General features: G+C 38.2%; 1 protein-coding gene across 4 annotated transcripts; it reads right to left on the reverse strand.

The window, feature by feature from the left end:
- Positions 1 to 927: 927 nt before the first annotated feature.
- On the reverse strand, positions 928 to 19,172 carry tpd52l1 (tpd52 like 1). Of its 4 annotated transcripts, XM_053242252.1 has the most exons (8): positions 18,436 to 18,927; positions 16,848 to 16,868; positions 15,453 to 15,568; positions 13,850 to 13,998; positions 10,129 to 10,230; positions 4,746 to 4,784; positions 3,416 to 3,476; positions 928 to 2,369 (listed from the first exon to the last, which is right to left on the reverse strand). In XM_053242252.1, the coding sequence occupies exons 1-8, from the start codon at positions 18,494 to 18,496 to the stop codon at positions 2,241 to 2,243; spliced, it is 678 nt and encodes a 225-aa protein (XP_053098227.1). In that variant the 5' UTR covers positions 18,497 to 18,927; the 3' UTR covers positions 928 to 2,240. The 4 variants fall into 4 exon arrangements, with proteins under 4 accessions (XP_053098227.1, XP_053098229.1, XP_053098228.1 ...); XM_053242254.1 differs by lacking the exons at positions 16,848 to 16,868; positions 18,436 to 18,927 and adding an exon at positions 19,037 to 19,172; XM_053242253.1 differs by lacking the exon at positions 4,746 to 4,784 and having other exon boundaries at positions 18,436 to 18,511.
- Between the last annotated feature and the right edge of the window lie 4,455 nt (positions 19,173 to 23,627).

Below are 23,627 nucleotides of genomic sequence, written 5' to 3' on the forward strand. Positions count from 1 at the left end.
CTGGTTTGGTATCATGTTATCATGTCAATCCAACAAAATATAACTGTCTGGAGCCTTCCAAGAACAGGTGTAATTATACTGAGATCATGTGACACTTTAACTGCACACAGGTTTACTCTGTTCATCTAATCATGTGACTTCTGGTTGGCCAGAACTAATGTAGGGGTATCACAGCAACAGGGATGAATACCTGTGCTATCACAACCTTCACGTATTTTTGGAATAAATTTTCCCAACTATATTGAGTTTTCCCCCACTGACGGCCACTTTAATAAGAACACCTGTACACCTGCTCATTCATGCAATTATCCCCAATCAGCCAATCATGTGGCAACAGTGCAACCCATCAAATCATGCAGATACATGTCAAGAGCTTCACTTATTGTTCACATCAAATATCAGAGTGGGAAAAAGAAAATGTGATCTCAGTGACTCTGACCATGGCATGGTTCTTGTTTGAGTGTTTCAGAAACTGCTGATCTCCTGGGATTTTCACATATAACAGTCTCTAGAGTTTACACAGAATGGTGTGAGAAACATCCAGTGTGTGGCAGTTCTGTATGCAGAAATGCCGTGTTGATGAGAGAGATCAGAGGAGAATGGCCCGACTTGTCTGAGCAGACAGGAAGGATAACTCAAGTCACCACTCTTTACAACCATGGTGAGCAGAAAAGCATCTCAGACCACGCAACACATTGAATCTTGAGGTCGATGGTCTACAACAGCAGGAGACTGCATTGGGTTCCACTCCTGTCCACCAGGAACAGGAATCTGAAGCTACAGTGGGCACAGGATCACTGAAACCAGACAGCTGAAGGATGGAAAAAGGCCAGGAGATGTTCAAGTGAATTTCTTTTGAAGAAACACCAGTGTTCAGTGAGCCACAGCTCAGAAACTAGAACATAACTGCATGAATTTTATGCAGAATGCATGTTATATGAATATTTTTATTTTGCTTTATGCCCCGAAGGAACAATCAGCTCATCACAGATGAAAAGACAAAATGTCTTAACAAAGCATCAGATTTGTCCAGTTGAAAGTTCAGTATAACAGTGTAACAGGTACTTCTTCTAGTCCACCTGAGGTCCAGCAAATTGATCCATCTCACATATAAAGTCAAATAAATGGAAAACATACCTACATGCAAGGTAGCCACGACAAAACACACAACCGTTGACTGGTACATCATGGTTGATGACCTAGCCAACACTGTTTAAGAAACACTTGTCGATGAAAGTGGGCAGATGACCTCTTTTCTCCCAGACACTTCCTTTTTATATTTCATACTTAAAATAAATATCAGTCCAACAGGGAAAAGTCCTGAAATACATTATGGCTTGATGATTTGAAATCACATGTAATATAATTTGGTTGCCAGGTCTGTTTGGTTACTGTGGGTTGGGAATTTGGGGATATTGCTTTAATAGTACTTTAATAAGAATGTATCACATGACGTTACAACACATTTCGCAATGGTTCCCATGGATTTGTGATGAATTCAAGGTTTGTGAATTTTTGTGAATTTTTGTGAATTTTGGTACTGGGTTGATTTTCTTGCCAATTGGACTAGACTAAATAGTTTTGAACAACCATTTTGTCACACAGGTAACCCTGAACCGGAAATACAGAGTACTTTGTTTAAATAATAACATCAAAGTCAACAAGTGAGCACAAAAAAAAAAAAAAAAAAAAAAACCCTGAAAGCGTAAATTTACGGACTAGTTAAAAAAAAAAAAAGTTTTGCATTGAGCTGGAAACCAAATATGTATATAACCAAGTATGAGCTTATACAAAAACTAAGAAGTTATTAAAACTAAACAAATTGTAACACTGGAAGCTCAAGCATCAGTATCAATATCGAATATTATATTTTGGAAATATTACCAATTTAAATGCTCCCTTTTTGAATGATCACTTTTGACCACCATTTAATTAAGGTTTCAACAAGGAAATCGCAATGCTTTCTGGGTAAACTTTGATCATTCTCTTGGGCCTCTAAATGGATTTCTAACATACTTCACTTGACCATTAAGCAATTAAGGTTGGGCACATTAGCAAAGTATTAGAAGACAGCCTAAGTGAAATGTCTGGTCATGGCTAGTACTTCATTCTGAACTTCAGGAAGTCTTTCCTGTGGAGGCGGTGTATTCTCCTGGCCACAGAGGGGCACCAGAGCTCCATCTCCAGTCATGTATCATGTAGCAGGCTGTACATTTCTTAGCAAATTTGGTCTGGTCTCATTAGCACTCGTTGTTTTCTCTCAGGTCGTTAGCGGAGGCTGTGGGTCCAGGGTTCTGAGCGCTGGCTTGAGCTGCTGATGAGAGCACGTCATTAAAATTTCCTCCACTAGTATTCCCTCCGACCTTTGACTGCTCAGATGGCAAAGAAAGACAAATAGGGCCATGTTTAGTTTCAACACAGCACACACAACCATAATAGGGTGTTTCATTGGTTACGCTACTTTGAATCAATCTTGAATTGTAATACTCCTGTTAAAAGATCACACTGCAAAGAAAAGCAGATCCTGCTAGGAGAAAATGTCTAGGATCTATATTCTGCTTTGTTAGATTTGGGGTCCATGGACAACATTAGGTTCAAGTATAAAGTACAAAACAACAAATAATTGTGCTAAAATATTGACAAGTGTTCCAGCAAAGGCTTAGATGTGCTTTATTAAAGGCAGGTTCACTGGAAAGGGTTAAGTTAAGCCCATAAAGTCAACTCCAGTATCATGTTAAGGAAGGGTGCCAATAATTCTGGCGTTACCTGTAGCACAGAAGGCGTATGTGCAAAACCACAGACTATTTGATGCATAGAGCACTGTTTGATAAGTGTTCACTAGTGAGGTGCAGATTAACTATTTCATAGACAGGGATAGATATAGATGGATTATTTCCAAGATCACAAAATTCATTATACATTCTAAATTCATTTATATCTTTTATATCTTTATATCATTTATATTTATATCTCTAAATTATGAGTGCCCACTTAGTCCCTGTGAAGTAGCTGTTACTATAGAAACAGTAACATATTAGAAGAAGTGCATTAATATAAACCTGTGATCTGACTTGCAGCTGAAACTACTCTCAGAGCTGCTGTTATAGAAAATTCATCAACACTACTGTTATATAATTACTTGTATATTTTCTAACAACATTTCTAATAAAAATAAACCTACTGACTACAGCAGACGTTCTGACATTCCCCATTACTCACACAATCAGAAAGCTACACGTGTGTTGTCAGGCTGCCAGGAGAGACAACACACATTACTGATTAACAGCACTGGACTAACAGATCCTCCAGAGAGAGATTCATTAGCTGCTGACAGCACTGACGCTTCAGGTTTGTCTGAACCACAGGTCAATATTGACCCACAGCAGTCATCCACACCCTGTTCGCTTACACTTACCTTAATGCTCGAAACGGTGCTTTCAACCTTCTCCTCGAAGGACTTAAAGCTCTCCGAGTTCCTGTTGACATTAAAAAAAACGTATATGATGCACAGAATGTTTCACTGAATGTGCCGAAAGATATTTCGTTTGGTTATAATATCATAATTTCTGTTTGTGCCTTCATTATAATACATGCATTTTCTAGTTTATACTTACAGACTACTAATTGCTAACATTTAGCATGTCATACAAACTAATAGGCTAACCGTTAGCGTGTCATACTAACTTTGGGGTACTAGGGAAACTAACAGTGCTAACAGTGAACATGTCATACTAACTCACTTGTTAACAGCATGTCATAGAAACTAAGTTGAACTTAGTTTAACTTAGTCTAAGTGTTAGCATGTCATACTAATTAACTGGCTAACAGCTAGCATGTCATACTCACAAATTAGTTAACAGTTGCATGTAAATTACAAACTAATTATCTAACAGTTGGCATGTCTTACTAATTAACTGGTAAACAGTTAGCATAGAATAATAACTAATTCACTAACAGTTAGCATGTCATACAAACTAATAGGCTAACAGTTAGCATGTCATGCTAACTAATTTGTTAACCTAGTTTAACTAAGTCTAAGTGTTAGCATGTCAGACTAATTAACTGGCTAACAGTTAGTATGTCTTACTAATTAACTGGCTAACAGTTAGCATGTCATACTCATAAATTAGTTAACAGTTTGCATGTAAACTACAAACTAATTATCTAACAGTTAGCATGTCTTACTAATTAACTGGTAAACAGTTAGCATGTCATGCTAATTAATTTGTTAACAGTATATCATACAAACTAATTATCTAACTGAGGCTGTCATGCTAATTAACTTGCTAATAGTTTGCATGCCATACTAATTGGCTAACAGTTAGTTATTATTGTTACATAGTGCAGAAATACTTTTCAAATTTATGGCATTTTTTGTTACCTAGACAACTGGATAAATAACATAGGAAAACATTTACACTCTCAAAAAACGTATAGCATAGATATTTAAGGTATTCTCTTAACAATTCAACCCTGAGGCAGTGCCAGCAGTGAAGAAATGGTATGGCTCATTGTAGTGGTGTTGAAAGTAGAATGGTGAAACATATTTTAACATTTACTATTTTCACTGTCAGATGTCAGCCCTGTCTTTGTGCTTTAAACTCATAATAGCGCTGTCAGATGCCCCTAAATCCCACCGTGCAGTACACACCCTGCTCCAAATTCAAGTCAGTCAAATTAACTGCTAATCATTATGAGGAAGTGATGTTCCTAATAAACTGATATGCACTCTGATCCGCATTTACCTCATGGTGGGCATGCTCATCGAGTGGCGTATAGAGTAGCTGTCCATAGTTAGCATGGTTAGGCAAGAGAGACACACATTAGCATGACGAAACAGTGAACAAATACAGCTTTAGCAAGCACAACACAGAACGGCTCAGGATCTGCTGCAAGTTACAACAGTGTGTTTCTTACTAAAGGCTGCTAAGTTATAAATAAGCCACATTATCAGAAGTGTATGTTATGTACACAGTTAGCATGTCTCAAGGGCATGCTTCCTAACAGTGTGTGTTCTGAATTACTGAACTACGTGCAGCTCTACAAATCAAGTCAGGCTGTACTGTAAGGCCTAAAAGTCTCGATTTGACCATTTATCGAAAAACAATGTAAAGTTTTACTTTATACTTAACACTATACCACAGCGCAGTTGAATTCTCACTTCTGATTGGTCAGAAGATTTTCTATAACAGTAGCTCTGACAGTAGTTCTGGATGCAACCAATCACAGTTTTATATAAATGTGCTCGATCTAATACATTATTGTTTCTATAGTAACAACTTGCACAGCGACCTATATGGCAGATTTCCATATGTCCATTTAAAAAAAAAAAAGACAGTACCTGACATTAGCTTGTGCATGTATTGTCTAGGTAATTTTCTCAGCTAATCTTCTCCCCCCAATGTTAATAGCTAGCTATGTTAGCTATTTATTTGCAAGTGATCAGTTAACAAGTAAAATGACTTGCATTGGTCACTGTTGTTATGGAGAAGATTCCAGCCACATGGTGCTATATTAAAACATGGCAGGAATTTCATTAACCAATCCTGCTAATGCTTTTGGCTACATAGATCCTGCTGTATTCTGTATGTATTTTAGTCATTTTAACAAATGTATCATGTTTTAATAATAATTCTAAAAAAGTTTGATGGTTAAGGGTTCAACAGTCAATGTTGTAGGAGTGAAGTAACCATTAAGAAACTATAACAGGGCATTCTTTCCTATGAATGACAACATCTCCGGCTTAAGGCTGTGATTGGACAGTACTTGCATTTCAGTGTAGCATGACTGGAACACACTGATGAATATATAACAGAATACAAGGGGGAATTACATTTACTTCATACATGAAGTCAGCATTAATTTCTTGATGAGTATGTTCTGCTAGAACGGTAGCTTCAGCTGTTTATTGCTGTAATATCTATATCTCCGATTAGAAGGTAGTGTTTTCCACATTCCAACGAGTTTGTTTCAGAAGTCACCACAATAAGACATCACACAAAATGAGCAGTTTAGTCCACACACAGTATCTTACCCTATTGAATTTAGTCTTTTGAAGTGCAACAGGAGAAAAAAGTAAACATTTATGTAGTTTAATCTCAGAAAACATTTACTCATGGGATGTTTATTAATTCAATATAACTTCACACCATTTCAGAACACACACAAAAGCATGCACAGCAGTCCAAACACACTAAATCCGAGGTGCCTTGTCCTAGACTAACATACAAAAAGATCACTTTGAAACAAAAGGTCACTATGAATATTAGAGAAGTAAAAGGCTAACATATGAATAAGAGTCTAACATATGAATTCTAGTGAACTTAACTGATTTGCTGATGAATGATTTTATCATGCTGAGCATATGCACTGCACGCAGTTATGTACAGTAGATAGAACAGGATCATCATCTATATTGTGTTCATCTAAGCACATGCATTCATGGAGACTCGTAATCAGTGCACACATGCAGGAGTAGAGTGTGTAAAGCTGAAATCCTCTCTCTCTCTCGCTCTCTCTCTCTCTCACACACACACACACACACACACACACACACACAAATACAAACAGACATACCTCCTGGCATAGAGTAAGTCAAGGCCAAACATGCTGGAGTAAATCAAGCAGAACAAAAGGTTTGTTTTAAGCACAATTACAATATCATGGGAAGGAACACTGTTAGTTATTGCAGTAATGACCAGGGGGAAAAAAAACCCAGAATGAAAAGGAACAGTTTCACAACTGAGTTTTTAACTGAGACAGTTTACATCAGGAGTTTGCTACATTGCCAGTGGAAATTTTCTTTGATTAAAGATTTCTCTTTGTTATGTGCAGAGACTTAATAATTATATCTCAGTTTTTATTTCATTCAGATATTAAGGTTACTCTCAAAATTCCTAGAATTGAATGAGTAGTTTTTGAGTCAAATAATTTTCGAGTGTTGGACAAAAAGCTGCACAGTAACATGACGTTAAAACAATATTTAAGTAAAAGGGAATTGAAGTCTCTTCTCCAAATACAAGATACTGTAAATCCTTGATAACAATGTGTACATACGGTATAACACTACTATACTGAATTAAAGCCTCCTCACACAAGCACATAGTAAATAAAATTTTAAATTTAGCCTATTCAAACATGTTTCATACCTGTATTACTTTATATAAAAGTAAACTAATAGCATACTTGGTAGCAAGGGTACTTCTTTTCACGTATACTTACCAATGCTAGCATATAAAAAGTAATGTAGTGTACTTCTCTCCAACTACTTAGACAGATTGAAAATACTCTAGTGTACTTCTTTCAAATTACACTTGGTTAATTAAACTTCTACCACTGATCTCTCCATTCTGATTGGTCAGAAGTTGTTACAAATCACAGCTTCATATTAATGTGCTCGATCTACTATGTTATTGTTTTTTTTCTAAGAGTTAAACCACAGGGATTTGTATAGTGGACGCTCAACATAAACAGATTTTTAAAAAATGTGTCTAATTTTTGATAAGGTGAAGTTTTCTTTAAAGAGACATTTATTTAGCAATTTTGGAAGGAGTCTCCAGTGTCAGGGCTCTGTAAGAGTCGGAGGTGAAGTTTTCTGACATGGGAAAATCTTCATGATGGACGGCTTTGTGGTTTCTTGGTAACATGACAAGCTGCACTTTTTTGTCTTATTAATTGCAAGACAAAAAAGAGAGGGTTTTGAGACAACCATCTATAACTATAAATGGATAAAAATTATGATGTTATTCTTTAATAAATAAAAATTGCAACAAATGTTATAGGAAAATAATCAACTTTGCGGTACTACTTGTATTACAACACACAATGTTGTGGTTTGTTTTTTCTGTACTTATTACCATATTTTAATACACTTATCCTGATATCTGAGCATGTTGGTATGAATTTTATTCTTTTGATCTTGACTGAAAATTCAAAGAAGACATATTTGAGATTACTGAAGGATTTTTTTTGTCTCAGGAGAAACAACTGAGAAAACAAAAGACTTGAGCAGACATCTCTCTATGTTTTTGGTTGAGAGCTTGAAAGCTGTTTTCAAACTCAGGTGGGGTTCGAATAACTGATCATTGGTCCACATGAAAACATCACTTAGGGTTTGTTTCAAGTCTACACATTGTGTGACAGCTAACTGCTCTCAAGACTGGGTGTCAAATGGCATGGTCGGTTAAACGGTAACATTGTTAATATTTAATTGGAATTATTTTTGGACAGTATGTTTATGACACCCCTGCTAAATGATGGCAAACAGTAGAGCATGTTTACTTTCAGGACCAGGATGTGCAAAACTGCATCACTATCACAAACAATCGAAATCCATCCATCCATCCATCCATTTTCTGTACTGCTTAAACCCTACACAGGGGTGTGGGGAGTCTGGAGCCTATCCCAGGGGACTCAGGGCACAAGGCAGGGGACACCCAGGATGGGGTGCCAACCCAACGCAGGGCATACTCGCACACACTCACACTCACAAACTCACTGGCTGATGCCATTCAGCCTACAATGCATGTCTTTGGACTGGGAGAGGAAGCTGGAGCACCCAGAGGAAACCCCCAAAGCACGGGGAGAACATGCAAATTCCGCGTTCACAGGACAGAACCCCCCAACCCCAGAGGTGTGAGGCAACTGTGTTAACCACTAACCACCGTCCCCCCCAATTGAAATCCATAATCACTTTATAGTTAGGTTAATGTTGATCTAGTCTCAGTCTCTGATGTTCCACCCATTTAGTGTCTGATACATATTGTTCACTTTTCTGGCAACATGCTTCAGAATCTTTTTACAGCTGCAGTCTGATTGGCTATTTGGTCTCCAGCTATAAACACTTCTCTACACCAGTTTCCAAACTTTTGAACACGGTGGAAACAAGCTTTTCTGAGCAAGATATAGTCAGGGGCTTGAAAAAAATTATGGAATCAAATTACTATAGTGGCAAAACAACAGGATATCCTTGCAGGTCTGCTGAGATGGTCTGGGAAAAATTGTGATTGAGTTCTGCCGATGAAACTAGACAATTCTTGTTCAATGTTTAGCGATGAAGTACCAACCTCTAACTAGCAATAGCTAGAATTCTTGCCTGCATGACTAACATGCAGAACAAAGTATGAATAATAGGTGACTTTCTACATGTTATACATACTTGCAAATGTATTTTTTGTTCTATAGCGGCATTTATCATTAATTGTCTGATAATTAGTCTCAGTGTAGCATTTAAAAAATGTAGCTTTCAATTAACATAAACACTCATTAGAAGTTAGAGACATTATGGAAAAGACAGGATACTATTTTGCAAGTCTTAGGCTAGCTGACCTTTTTTTCCAGAAACAGTTAAACAATATAAACTAATTTTGTTGGGATATTCAAATAGCAAAATATTTCCCTACTCCACATCACCTTTATCAAAACTCTAAGTTCCTGCTTAAAGCTAAGTTCCCTCTTCAAACTTAAAACTATAAGTTCCTGCTTTGGGTCTGAGCAAACCAGCAAGTAAAAGCCAACCTAGCATGTTTAGCCTACTCTGGATTGTATAATGTAGTAAGTTGGTACATGTAGCATTCAACCATCCTGATTCTCCTCGGTTGTGCATGAGTGGTATAGCATGCTGGGTGTCACGGAAATAGTGATGTCAGTCAAGCGTGTTCATTATAATATTAGGCCAAATATTCTTTGAATGGTCTGATTAGTGAATTCACTTAAATCTGATAAACAAACATTTTACACTATATTCCCTGGGACTTGTTAAGTGTTAACTGATTGTCTGCACATCTAGGGTCAGTATGACAAATATGATACTATCACAGATATTATGAAAGAAGTTCAGTGCTGATGCCTCCATTTCTGTTGGCCAGGCCCAAGCCCTGATACTGAATGCAGCCTGGCGAAAGCTGCTTATGTAACACAATCTCAGACAGACTGTCTGGAGTAAACCGCTCTTGGGCATCACAGAGCAGCTGGTGTGTCCTCAGCAGGGGATGACAGTGGACAGTGTGCATATTGTGCTGTTAATTGGAGAAAGCTGTTGCTCCTGGCAGTTCTACAGGATGGCGAAGGACAGAGAAAGGGAGCAAAGCAAATGAAGAAGTAGGCTGAAAATGGCTAAAGCTACTATACCTCATATCCCCAAACTTTCTGCTGATGGCCGTGCCCAGGTTGCTGAAGGCCTCTGTGGTCTTCTGGCCTGCTGTGCTCAGGGTCTCTGAGGTCTTTTTATATCTGTAGATGACACCCAAATATTATTAGTCACCTTTATTTGAGAAACAATATGTCAAGCGGCGAGATTGCTTCTCTGGAAACTCATCATCAAAGAGAACTGCTGTGATGAGCTACGTAAAGGTACAAGGACACAAATGCAATTTAATATGTATGGAAAGATTGGATTCATGTCATTTGTTTTGTTTTGACCTCATAAGTAGATTTGTTGATTTATGTCGAGATGTGCCAAGATGTGCGGTTTAGCCGCTGAATTTACGATTTTTTACCCCTTACAATGGTGATACATGAGACCCACAAAGAATGCATTTGTTCTAGTAGCGCTTACTTTAGCACTTACTTTTTGCAAATTTCTCTAGGTGAACTTTGACCTGTGATTTGGGTTTGTGAGCCAGTAGAACACAAGAAGGCAGGGATGTGGTCTCTAGTCGATAAAAGCATGGGGTAGAATGTGCTGTTTATCCTTTATGCTATTATCATGGAGCTGTCTCTTCCATCAACATACGACAGGCGTTTTGGTGGTAAAATTCTGTTTTTTTTCTCTCTGCCTGCTACGAGTTTCTTGTTGCAATGCTTGCACCTCTGTTACAGAAACAATGTAACATCAACATTACACCAGCTTGTCATATTGCATCCTAAACACCTTTAAACCTTTAAAAATAGAAGAATAAATCTGTTTTAAAATTGAATATATACACATCATAATGGAACTGTATTATTATCCAAATCTGTTTTAACATCTAATACCATCTTAAAATTTTAGGCCACAGCTCAGATATTATGTTGTGAGGAAGTAGGTTATGTCTTCTTCCATTTTAAATCTTTTATGTCTTTGTATCCATGTTTATAGGAGTCAGTGTTGGACACGGTCAGAAACCACATAAGCAACTCAGTTTGAGATGCTGAACAACTCAAGACAGTTTGAGGCGTGTGTAATGATTCAGACATAAGCTCTCCTTACTTGTTAGCTACATTAACCTCATTAGGAAGCAGAGTTCAGACAACAAACATCTCTTGGCTGATTGACGAGGCTACAAGGACAGGTACAAGGAAACATTGTGTGAGACTAGAACAGTGAACCGATCCCACTGTGCTATCTGATCTTCACCACCTACGTCTCCTCGCCATGGTATCTGTGACCTGAGACGAAGCTTTTCATTAGAGAGACGCGTTACCAGCGTCACTGTGCGTAACTTTATAACTTAATAAACACAGTCAGGGTCACACAGAAGCAACACACTGCACGGGCTGTACACACTGTTCACACTGACATGGCTGGGATTTTGGCGACATCATACGCTTGAAATGATGCTTGTTGTTGACAGTTGAGCTGGGGAATATGACAATATAATATAGATATTGTGATAAATTATGTCCGAATACATTTTTCTGAGATATTGCATGGTTTTTTCTATCTTTTTCTAACATTTGTAATAGCATTTACAAGCTCTGATTTTAATGTAACATTTTTTTTTTTACTTTTTATTAGAATTTAATGATTAGAATGTATTTTTAAAAAATTAGTTTTAAAACCAGTAGTAATTTATTTTGTTGACATTGTAGACATACATTTTTATTTTAATAATAATTTAGTTTTTTTTAATGCAAGGCTACTGTATCACTCACCCCTAGTTGACAGTAATTGTATATATTTCATGGTTATGGATTGATCTATCTTTTCTCCCATTACATTTACATTAGATTTATTAGAGCAGTATAGTACTGTATGTGCATCAGTGAGCTTGTACATGTGGTGGTCTGGGAAAACTTGTTGTATATCTATGTTGCTAAATTCTGGCAAACAGCAAAAATGACAATAAATTACCAAAACTGAGGGGTTTTTTTTGCCAGTAATATACTTTGACATGAATATTTTAAGAAACCATAAATATGCAGTGTTTGACTGCAAAGATCACGGTGGGTAAAGAGTCAGTTTAAGAAACCTCTAAATAGCCTATAACCTTGGAGTTAACCCTAGAGGCTAACCCTACTGCTGCCTAATTGTGATTTCCTTATGATTTAATCAAGTTGTTAGGTGAAAAGGACATAATCCTATTCAATTCAGTTTGTAATCAGATCCTGGTTGTCGAAATGTTCGCCATGCTTCTGCACCATCACATCATCATCAAAACAGAGAAGTGCAATCTGTACAGACTGCAGTGAACAAAGTTATAAAATAAAAACCTAATAAAAAGACATTAATAACAAGAGCAGAACAGAACTGACTCCATTAATCAGTGATTATTTCCCCACCAATGTTAGCATGAACAGAGATCAGACCAGTGAATAGACGAGGATGAAGCTCGTGTTTAAATGCCACGAATGACTTTCACCTCAGGTGATGAGACACAGACTGATGTGGATGTTGCTGATAATCAAAGTAAGAACTCATTCATCATTGCAAACTTATAATTCTTTAAAATGTGTTTTTTCCTTTAACTGCTAAGTGCAGTTTCTGATATAACGCTAAGAAAATAACTACATGTTGATCTTCACCATGTTCTCACTGTTCAGCATTTTAACAGAAAAGTCATTCTGGCTGTATCTCATTTGGGCTGTGAAGGACACATGTGATGCAGCCTTGAAATTTGTCCAAAATAAGTAACCTTAGAAGATTGATGTCCTTGAGCTGTCTTTTGAATGGGACAGACTTTATTTTGGGAGCAGAAATGCTGCCCAAGAGTGCTGCTTACCTAACAAACCTTGTACCAAATGTAAAGAGGTAAAGATGTTCATTTTTAAAATATATCAGTGTATACTGTATACAAGATTACTGGCATGTTTTTTTTTTAAATGAAATGTCAATGACCACTTTAACTTATTAGTGAATATGCTGTTCAATAATTACATTTTGTAATCAGATTCCAGTCTGTGGATCTGCTGTGGCCGGACAGGAGTGTTACCGTGTGCTAAGTGCTGAGTGCAGATGGTCTAGCAGCGCTGATGATGTCATCCCGCTAACAGACTGCTGCTGTGAATGTGTGTGTTTGCCTGAGTGAGGCTGACCTGAGCTAAGGCTACAGATGGCTCTGTGACAACCATAAAGCAAATCTGCACTGACAGCAGCAAAGCACCTCTAGAACTAAAGAAGCTGCATGAAAATGGCTGTCCTGTTTGTAAACAGATGGACACGTCACATCTTAATAACAGACAACCACAAACGCGCTTTCAGAAATTTCATGTACTCTAATTTTCCTGTACATTTACAGCTCTAGTCAGCATAGATATCTAGAATAATTGTAAGGCTGTTAAAAGCAATAGTTTGTTGATAAAATGAAACTAGCATTTTTTTTGCTCCTTAAAGTGGGGTTCAATATTCATTTAAAGGAAATATATGCTCTTTTTTTCATTTCACCTCTAATATTTAAATCAGTAAAAGCCAAGAGACAGCACTAAAACAGAAACAAAGCCACAGCATAAAAAACAAAAGCACATGGAGAATGTGAAACAAAAGCAGCATTGGGAACCGTGACACATGCCGATGAGGGAATACTTGACATTGAAGATGTGACCCATTTTTATGCATAACCAAAAAGATGGCCTGTTGCTAATTATCGTCTGGGTAATGTTTTATAGGGGCGTAAAACAGAACTGTGTCAATAAGCAGAAGGAATTTACTTACACTGTGCTTGACTGAACGTCGTTCCAGCTCCTGCTTAGGTTCTGTTTCAGCTCAGTTAACGTCGTCATGCCCAGCCTGTGCTTCAGCTCAGCGTGATGCATCTCTTTGGAGGCCAGCACTTGTTTCAGTGTGACAATTTCTTCCTCCAACTGACAAAAGAAATACAGGTTTTTTCCTTGCAACGTATCCTTCAAGAATCAGTTATAGATGCGGACCAGAAAAACAAAACAGGGGGAGTGTGGGAAGGGGCACGGCTGGAAATGTGCTCACAGAGATCTTTCGTTTAATGGCTATTTTCTGCAATTGCATTTGAATCAGGCTTGAATTGTGGTTGAACTGATCAAACAGAACTAGGGTTCACGAATATGCACAGGGGTGCAAAAAACACACATTTAAGGAAAAGCTTCAATCTGCTGCCCAGTCTCATGTTTTGGCTGTTCCATAATTGGTCAAGCTAAAAAGTGGTAGCTAACATATTGTAATAATATATAGCCAGTTAGTTAGTTAGTAAAGTGCATTAATACAGGCTAAAAAAAATGAATGAGTTTATGAATATTATCTTCTTTTAACAAAGTTAAAAACGTTGTGTTTTAAGACCTTATAAAGACTTTGATCAACGTTTCAGCCAAAAGCTATGGTGTTCTCTCTTCATATGAACGTAAAAGATTTTCAAGATATTTAAGATATGTTTAAACGTGAAGTGACGACAAGAAGTAAAGCAGGAGAGTTATATGAGATGATAAATGAAATTTGTGTTTCATTGTGTTCATTGTTCCTGATCCTGAAAAGACTGTCTGTTATTCGTGCATAGTAATTATTCCACCTCATTCTACTGTCAGCCAGACTGCACCTTGGCTGATGTGTGTAGTGCAGCAGGGGGTGGGATTAGGACGGTTGCGCTACAGTTACAGCATTGAGGTGTGTCACACCACTGTAAAGAGCATTATGTTTAAACATACACACCAAATGAAAACATTTGTTTTGCGAAAGTCAGTAAGGATTAAGGTTTGGTTTTCTCCGGTTGCTGAATCTACTTGTCCATGGTGCAACTATGAATCAAAAACTAATATCCAGGACAGCTTGTCCCAGGCCTTTTGTGATTGTGTTCACATCTCATCAAGTGAACTGCAACAAGAGAGAGAGAACAAACAAGAGTTTTCTTTTACTCTGCAACACCATTACTGTGGTTGAAAGATGTGGAAACGCTGGTTCTTGCTTTCACAACCTTATGTCAAAACTACTGCAGTTCCTGCTCTATTTGCTCTTATAAAATCCTCAGTACAGTATGTTCTGAAACAATCTGCCAGAGTCCTGATGCACACATTACTCCCATATATTACTCTTTTCCTGTGATGTACAAGCTTCTACTCTTTTATATAAAGCAGTTCCTATTAGCCTATCACAAGGAAGACAGACACTATTGTAAAGCAAAAGTAGGAAGAATACCAACACTGAGTCAAACCTTTATCAGATTTACATGGAACAACACCTTTACTTCTTTTGACGTTGGACTCCTGACAGTCTGTAGTGTTCATAGGTAACTCAGTGATGGATTTCTACAGCATGACGCTGTGTTTCTGATGAAAACATCAGAAAAAAGTACCTTGGTCAGCTCGTTGAGCATTTCCTCTCTCTCTTCTTCTGTTATAGTATTGTTCAGGTTCACCTCTGACACCATGTGCTCCTCTACTTCCTGGACTGGCTCTTTTCCCAGGAGTCCTGAGACAGCAAAACCACAAAAAAGCAGAAGTCACTCACTGATTGTTCCTTAAATAGAAACTGTCAGTACTGATCATGATGAGGAATTAATATACTGAAATATATTTCTATGTAACAGTGTTTCTCATGGATTTCTTCAACTAAAGAAAACGACCCACACTGCGCCTCCAAGATAAACATCAACCATGATCATGTCATGAATCGTCATCCATTTAGCATAATTATCTCCTCACACATGATCTATATCATTTTTATTAGGATTTTTATCACCTACTGTAGAACATCTGAACTTTTTCATGGAAATAAAATTCTAGCCCAGCTGTAATTACCTGGAATTTTTCACATTAAGGCGTGCCACTTATAAATAGAAACTTACCATAATTTTAGAACAAGCCACATACCATCAACCCTATAAGAGGCCTCTATTTTGGTTTGTGGTTGAATGGAGTCCATTTAACAGAAACACAGCAGAGATTTTAAGGTCATTGCAGCTGGGTGGTGATTTAAGCCTCAAACAGTGACACAGAGGTAGTGAGAGAGGGAGATATCCAATGCTGTGCCATTTAAATAGGAGATTTATACAGGCTCTAATGAGAAAAAGACGAATAAGGGTACTTCAAGCTCAATCACTGTGTGCAGTGTCTACCAAATAGATCACCCTGATCTCAGAAGAAATTCAGATTTAGTTGTGAATACCCTCAAATCCTGATTTCACTGGACACATTCTCTGAGTAGTAATAGTAGTAGTGTATAATTCCTAAACTATACTAGGGGACCCTGGAGTTGCACAATATTACTGTGCAGATTAACATAAATGAACACTGTTGATTCAAGGAGGCGGGGCTTCATGTACATGGGTATGAATGAGAGGTTGGGTCAAGGAGTAAACAAATCATTCCAGTGCTTTTCAGTAACGTCTATAGCCCAAATTCTACCCAGTGAGTCATTCAAACTAATCGAACAATCATAAGCTCAGTAATAAACATACACTTCACTGCACCACTTTAGACAACCATTAAGCTGGTCAGCGACAGTGTGGCATGAGGAAGCAGAGGTCAGAGACCAGCGTTTCACCACAGCATTGCACCATCTCCGATCTGGAGTAATATGGGGGATTATGGACAGGATTTAACTTAGCTTGTTGTCACTGAGCTTGAGCATCAAGATCTGAGATTATCTGTGATCAGTTGTGTTTTTATCAGCAGTGTCACTATGAGGTACTGATGCAAAAACACCATTAGAGCACGTTCTTCTCCTAACACAAACCTGAAAGACCTACCTGCTTGGAGATCATCTTCTTCTTCATTTGATTAGCAAAAAAGAAAACAAAAGGCCATGAACTGCAGTATACCAGTATGACGTGAGCATAGAACTTACATGTACGTAAACACAACCTGAGCCTATGCCTGATTCGAACATCATGCAAATTTTCAACACAACACAGAGGAACACAACAGAGGCCACTCTGTTCTAAGTGACACTAAAACACACCACACTATCAAACCTCGTGCAGAACAGCAACTGTCAGCATGTCGAACATATTCACTGTTGGATGACTGTTAATAATAATAATCGCCTGAGCTTGCAGGCTTTAAAAGCTTATTGATTTTGGAAAACAGGTCACACTGTGTTGTCCAAAAGCATCCATTACGCAGCTGCTGCACTCTGGGTTGACTTTCCTGATAAAAAGAGTCAGACTTGGAAGCAGAGGCGAATTTTATGGCTGCCAAATCCATAGTCAGTTTCGTATAACCTTTAATTTCTTAAGTGTCATTCAGTAATTATTCGCACATTGAGGTTGTACTTTACATAGTACCATTTTGTTTGTAAAGTTTTGACAGTTTGTAGCTGCAACAGTTTTGTTTCAGCTGCACTCTCCTTAACTTTCCACTTACTTCCTCTGAAGCTGTACACCTGGCCCCACCCCCTAAGCTCTCTAAAGCCATACACCTGGCCCCTCCCCCTCATCACTCTGCCCAAGTTTTTCTGTAGCTATACACCTGTTTCCTTCCCCCTCAGATCTTATGAGCTATACACCTGGCTCCGCCCATCAAGGTTCTCTGCATCTATCCACTAGGCTCCACCCTCTCTGTTCGCCATTAGCCACGCCTTATGGACTTATGCATGTGGCCCCTTCCCCCTCAGCTCCTTTGTAGCAATACACCTGGCTCCACCCATCAGAGCTCTCTGCATCTATCCACTAGTCTCCACCCTCTCTGTTCTCCGTTAGCCACGCCTTCTGTAGTTAGACCTGTGGCCCCTTCCCCCTCAGCTCTTTTGTAGAGCTACACCTAGCTCCACCCTTCAAAGCTCTCTATAATCTATCCACCAGGCTCCATACTCTCTGTTCTCTACAGCCATCCATTGGCAACGCCTTCTGTAGTTAGACATGTGGCCCCTTCTGCCTTCATACAATTTCATATCAGTGGAGTTGTAATAAAAGGTATGAGTGCTAAACCCTGCCCCTAAGCCTAACCTTAACCCTTAACCTTCAACTTTTCATTCAAATTTGAAGTGCGAAATGTTAGACCTGATTATATGATGACTGTACAGGTTACAAGTACTGTTCCAGGTCTATGAGGTACATGATTATGGATTTGTCACTCATAAAATGTCAACGTTGTATCAAATATGATCATTTTATTCATATTTAATGCACAATCTTGAACAGCAGCTCGTTGGGAGTCCTGGGGTTTGAACTCACACCCTTCTGACTACCCTGAGAGTCGATACTTCTACTTATGGGTGTGGGAAATGACAAATGTACACTGCAAAATCACACACACACACACACACACACACACTTAACCTTAACATTCAGCGCTCAGTGTTTTTCTGTTGTCATTCATCGTTTAATGTCATCTTACCGCATTCGTCTGCTTCAGGGGTCAGAATGCTAGAAGCCAGCTCTGTCAAGATTATAAACATGCAGAAACATGGCAACACACAGGCTTGAGTCTAACCCTTACAGACGGGATTAAGTGCCAGACATTTTAAACACAGCTGCACTCTTTACATCAATGCACTTTGTATAAGCCAAGTCACAAGATTCAGCTGTTTGGGCGTGAGTGAGTGAAATGGCCTTGGGTTAATAATGAGGTTCCATATACCAGCTACATAAAGAGTGCAAGCTAAAATAAGATGCAGCAGCAATCAGCTGAGCTAAATATCCTGAAAAGTCAATCCTATGACCTTGGTTAAGTGCATGTTTACTGAAAAAATAGCTCCAAACTGTTACGCACAGGCATATAATAATACTTTTAAACATAATAAAAAGTAAATTCTGAGCTCTTACTATTCTGAGCACTTTCATGCATTGCAAACCCAAAGCATGATTGATAATGACAAGTCTCTTTTATTAGATTTTATTTATCTACAAAACATGAAGTAGGTAAATTGAAAGTTTTTTTTAAACAGCAGGTTATATTACAAAATGAGCACAAAAACAAAAGAGAAGCTGAAGCTCACCTTGCTGTCTTTGCTCCATGTCACTGCAGTAAAATGACTGTTTTCAGTCTGCAGAGCCAACAGAACTTTTATTTTAGTGGAGTTAAAGTCAGCTGCTGTTTAATCCAGGTCAACTCCCACATTTGACTCCAGTTTTGTGTTGCCAAATCACCTCTACAGAAGTAACAGGGTTGCCAGGTTGGAGATTACAAACCACATTCTCAGGTTAAATCCACTCTCTGGCTGTGTTCTGATAAAATTGGATGCATTTCCTATTTTTCTCAGTATTTTTCAAATATAAATATAAATGTATTTTTTTTAAATATATTTTTTCTTCATTGAATCTAAGAAAACATTCATTAAACCGTTCAAAATGTTTTAACCCATCTCAGACAACAATCGCTCTCTCTCTCTCTCTCTCTCTCTCTTAAAATTATTTATTTATTTGTTTATTATAAAGTTTCTTTGCTGACAGGTTGCATTTTGCTCTCGAATGAGTAACAGGTTTGAACATAACAGGGTTGAGATTTATTTATTTATTTTTTATCTATAACTTGGGTAACAGGATTTGACCTCATTAGTCAATATGACATTGCTATTAAAATAAAGAACAAAAAGAATGACAGTACTTTTCTTCTTTCCATGATCTTCAGAAAATAAAGATCCTGTTGAACACAGATGAACGTGTTCAGGGTTGAGTGAATGTGAACTAAGATGCACATTTTTCATAATATATCATGGATGACTCATGGAAAACACATGATGTTTCAAGATGTTAAATGGATTCATACATTAATGCAACACATATTATGACTTTGTTATATAATAAGATTTGAATGATTATGTTTCAATATGAAGTGTAGTTATAGTGGGCTGGGTCAGGTGCTCTAGAAGTTTTATTAATGTTTTATTATGTGAAATATGCACAAAGGTTGTTGTAAAGGACCCTTTATCTGTGTTTAAAATGCCTTTTATTTTTACTTTACATATATTTTAAAGTGTAATATCAGTTGGACACAAATGGCACCACAAGCTTGGAATCACCTGTAAGTTTTCTATGACAAAAAAAAAAAAAGATAAGGAGTAAACAATATTTCCAAGAAGAACATAAAAGAATATACAATAATAAAATAATAGACCTAATCAATATCTAACATAAGTATCCTATATCTATAAATATACCATCTAACACACATTGCTGTCAGTGTACAAACAGTCCTGACAGAGGAATTGAAAAAAATATCAATCTGGCAACCCGGAGGAGGAGTGTTAAAACACTAATGGCCAGCGTTACAACTGTAAGCACAGAAAGTAAGATGTGGTCACTGCTCAGTAGATATTTCTCATTAAAAAGAAGAACCACAACAATAACAACCACAACTACTGGTGAATAATTTATTAACCGGCTGTCCTTTTCAAGAATTCAGCTTTATTTCTAATCAAACTACACTGTGTGATTACAGGACTGGACAGTGGTGCTATGGGACAAAAGAGTTATGTAGGAGCTGAAATTTAAAAAAGGAATTACATGTTTTTAGAAAGTCATTTAACTGCTATGTGAATTTGGAGCAAGAGCGCCACCTGCTGTTATAGCATGGCTACAAGCGGCCATTTTGTTTTGGCTAACTGGTGTTTAAGCAGATTATTTCTACAGATATTTCAAAATGAAATTCAAAGATTCAAGCACTATTGTTTCTGTTATTCTCCTGTTTAAGTAACCTGTAAGCTCTTTATTCTTTAATGTAATAAGTCATATTAGAACTGTGTAATAACACAAATAAAAGCATAATAATCATGCTATAACTAGTATACACAGTAAAGTAGCAGGTTTTAGTACTAACATTAACAATTAACCGCATCATGAGTTACATATTCGTGACTTGTTACATCATTTCTTAAATTTTCTTTTATTAAACGTTTTTCTTTTAAGCACTTTTCATCAGAAAGGAAATCCGCTATGGTGCTTTATGGTAACTGTGGATATTAATCATTCGTGTTCACTAAGAGCTGTATCCTGGTCAGGGTTGTGGATGGATCCAGTGTCTGATCAAACCCCAGACCCTACAGCTGTGTTGCTCTAACCCTACCTGCTGTTTAGCTAACCACCTTTTTAAAGTAGCTTACTTAGCATTGTCTATTAATTATTGTTCTGGTGAATGATCTATAAAATGTTGGATGGGACCTTTTGGAGGGTGAGCTAAATCACGAGTGTCAACTATTTATTAGTCATGTGTACAATCTACGCATGAGATTTTTAGCCTCTGATAGCGTCAACCATCGAATTTATTAGTAGCTCAAAAATGATATTATCAGGATCGAGCAATGCATTATGTCACTTCTATACCTCAATAAGAAAGATCTGGGGCAAACAACTATTACTATTACTACTACTACTACTACACACACAAAGGCAGCTGAGTTTATGATTTCCAATTTTTTAAGTATTGTTTATAATGTTCAATTGGGTTCATGCTGGGTTTCCTCCAAATACCAGAAAAGTTGTAACCCTTCCATTTTTTTCCCCATCGTTTTTTTCTCCACCAGCAGTTCCATTGCTTTACTTTGACTGGACAAACTCTGTCTGTCACTGTTAGGCTGCATAAATCTACAGTCTGGGCCCAGCCTCACTTCTTCATACCATTCCACAACCACTGGTGGTGCTTTTGCACTTGCTTCACCAAAAATCCAAAATAATCCACTTTAACGCATTTGTTAACAGCAAATTTTCCCCTAATGGAGAAACAAAATTCCTCCCACCACTCTGAACACATCGCTGGATCAGAGCCACCTGGATCAACAGGATGTTCATGTCAGAGAGTCAGTGAGGCTTGGGGCACATGTCTCAGCTCAGGAAGCAGATCTTTAAGCAGCAGCTCCATCAGACAAAGTGCTGAGGTGGGCAGGAAATGGAACGCATGGAAGTGGTCATTGTGTGAAACTACTTGCAGAGGGGGAAAAAAATGGAGGCCCATTCTAAAAGGAAACACAACTTCTACATTTGTACTATCTAATCAAGCAAATGAATAATAAGAGGCAAGCACCAGAAATGTCAAATAATTCAAAGATGCTTAAGGCAGATTCAAAACAGGCCTTTGTTCAAATGTGTTTGATATAGCAAGTGTGATTCGCCATTGTCACCATTAAAAAGGGTTGTCAGGTTTCAGCAAAATTTCCAGCCTATCTATCTCAAAAACCAAAGACTTGAAAAAAATTTGGGGATTGGAATAAGTAGACACATTTTCCTTCTTTTTCTTCGCCTTTGTGTGGGGAAAAATGTCACCATGGTGCACACACATTTCTGATGTACAAAAATTACCCACACCTTAATCCCCCCTTCCATTTCTCAATCTTTGTAATCAGCCATAACATTAAAGCCACCTGCCTATTATTGTGTAGGTCCCTCTTGTGCCACCAAAACAGCTCTGACCCATCAAGGCATGGACTCCACAAGACCTCTGAAGGTGTGCTGTGGTATCTGGCACCAAAATGTTAGCAGCACATCCTTTAAGTCCTGTAAGTTGCAAGGTAGAGCCTCCATGGATCGGACTTTTTGTCCAGCACATCCCATAGATGCTTGATTGGATTGAGATCTGGGGATTTTGAAGGCCAAATCAACACCTTGAACTCTTTGTTGTTCCTCAAACCATTTCTGAACAATTTTTGCAGTGTGGCAGGGCACATTATCCTCTTGAAAGAGACCAACCCCATTAGGGAATACCGTTGACATAAAGGGGTGTACAAGGTTTGCAGCAATGTTTAGGTAGGTGGTACATGTCAAATTAAAATCCACATGAATACCAGGACCCAAGGTTTCCCAGCAGAACATTGCCCAGAGCATCACACTGCCTCCGCTGCCTTGCCTTCTTCCCATAGTGCATCCTGGTGCCATCTCCTCCCCAGGAAAGTGACTCATACGCCCATGGCTGTCCATATGATGTAAAAGAATTTGTGATTCATCAGATCAGACCACCTTCTTCCATTGCTCCATGGTCCAGTTCTGATGCTTACATGCCCATTGTAGGCACTTTCGGCAGTGGACAGGGGTCAGCATGGGCACTCTGACAGGTCTGCGGCTACGCAGCCCCATACACAGCAAGCTGCGATGTACCGTGTGTTCTGACACCTTTCTATCATAGCCAGCAACAGCTTTTTCAGAATCGGACCAGACGGGCTAGCCTTAGCTCCCCACGCGCATCACTGAGCCTTGGGTGCCAGTGATCCTGTTGCTGGTTCACCGGTTGTCCTTGGACCACTTTTGGTAGGTACTAACCACTGCATACTGGGAACACCCCACAAGACCTGCCATTTTCGAGATGCTCTGACCCAGTCTTCTAGCCATCACAATTTGGCCCATGTCAAAGTTGCTCAGATCCTTACGCTTGTCCATTTTTCCTGCTTCCAACACGTCAACTCTGAGAACTGACTGTTCACTTACTGCCTAATATATCCCACCCCTTGACAGGTGCCACTGTAATGAGATAATCAATGCTATTCACTTCACCTGTCAGTGGATTTAATGTTATGGCTGATCGGTGTACATATCTTACAATAGAAATGGTTCTGTACATCATAGACACACTGTCTGCAAATACACTCTGCCTTTGTTTGCAGA

Source organism: Pangasianodon hypophthalmus, chromosome 19 (assembly GCF_027358585.1).
Source record: "Pangasianodon hypophthalmus isolate fPanHyp1 chromosome 19, fPanHyp1.pri, whole genome shotgun sequence".
Lineage (NCBI taxonomy): Eukaryota > Metazoa > Chordata > Actinopteri > Siluriformes > Pangasiidae > Pangasianodon > Pangasianodon hypophthalmus.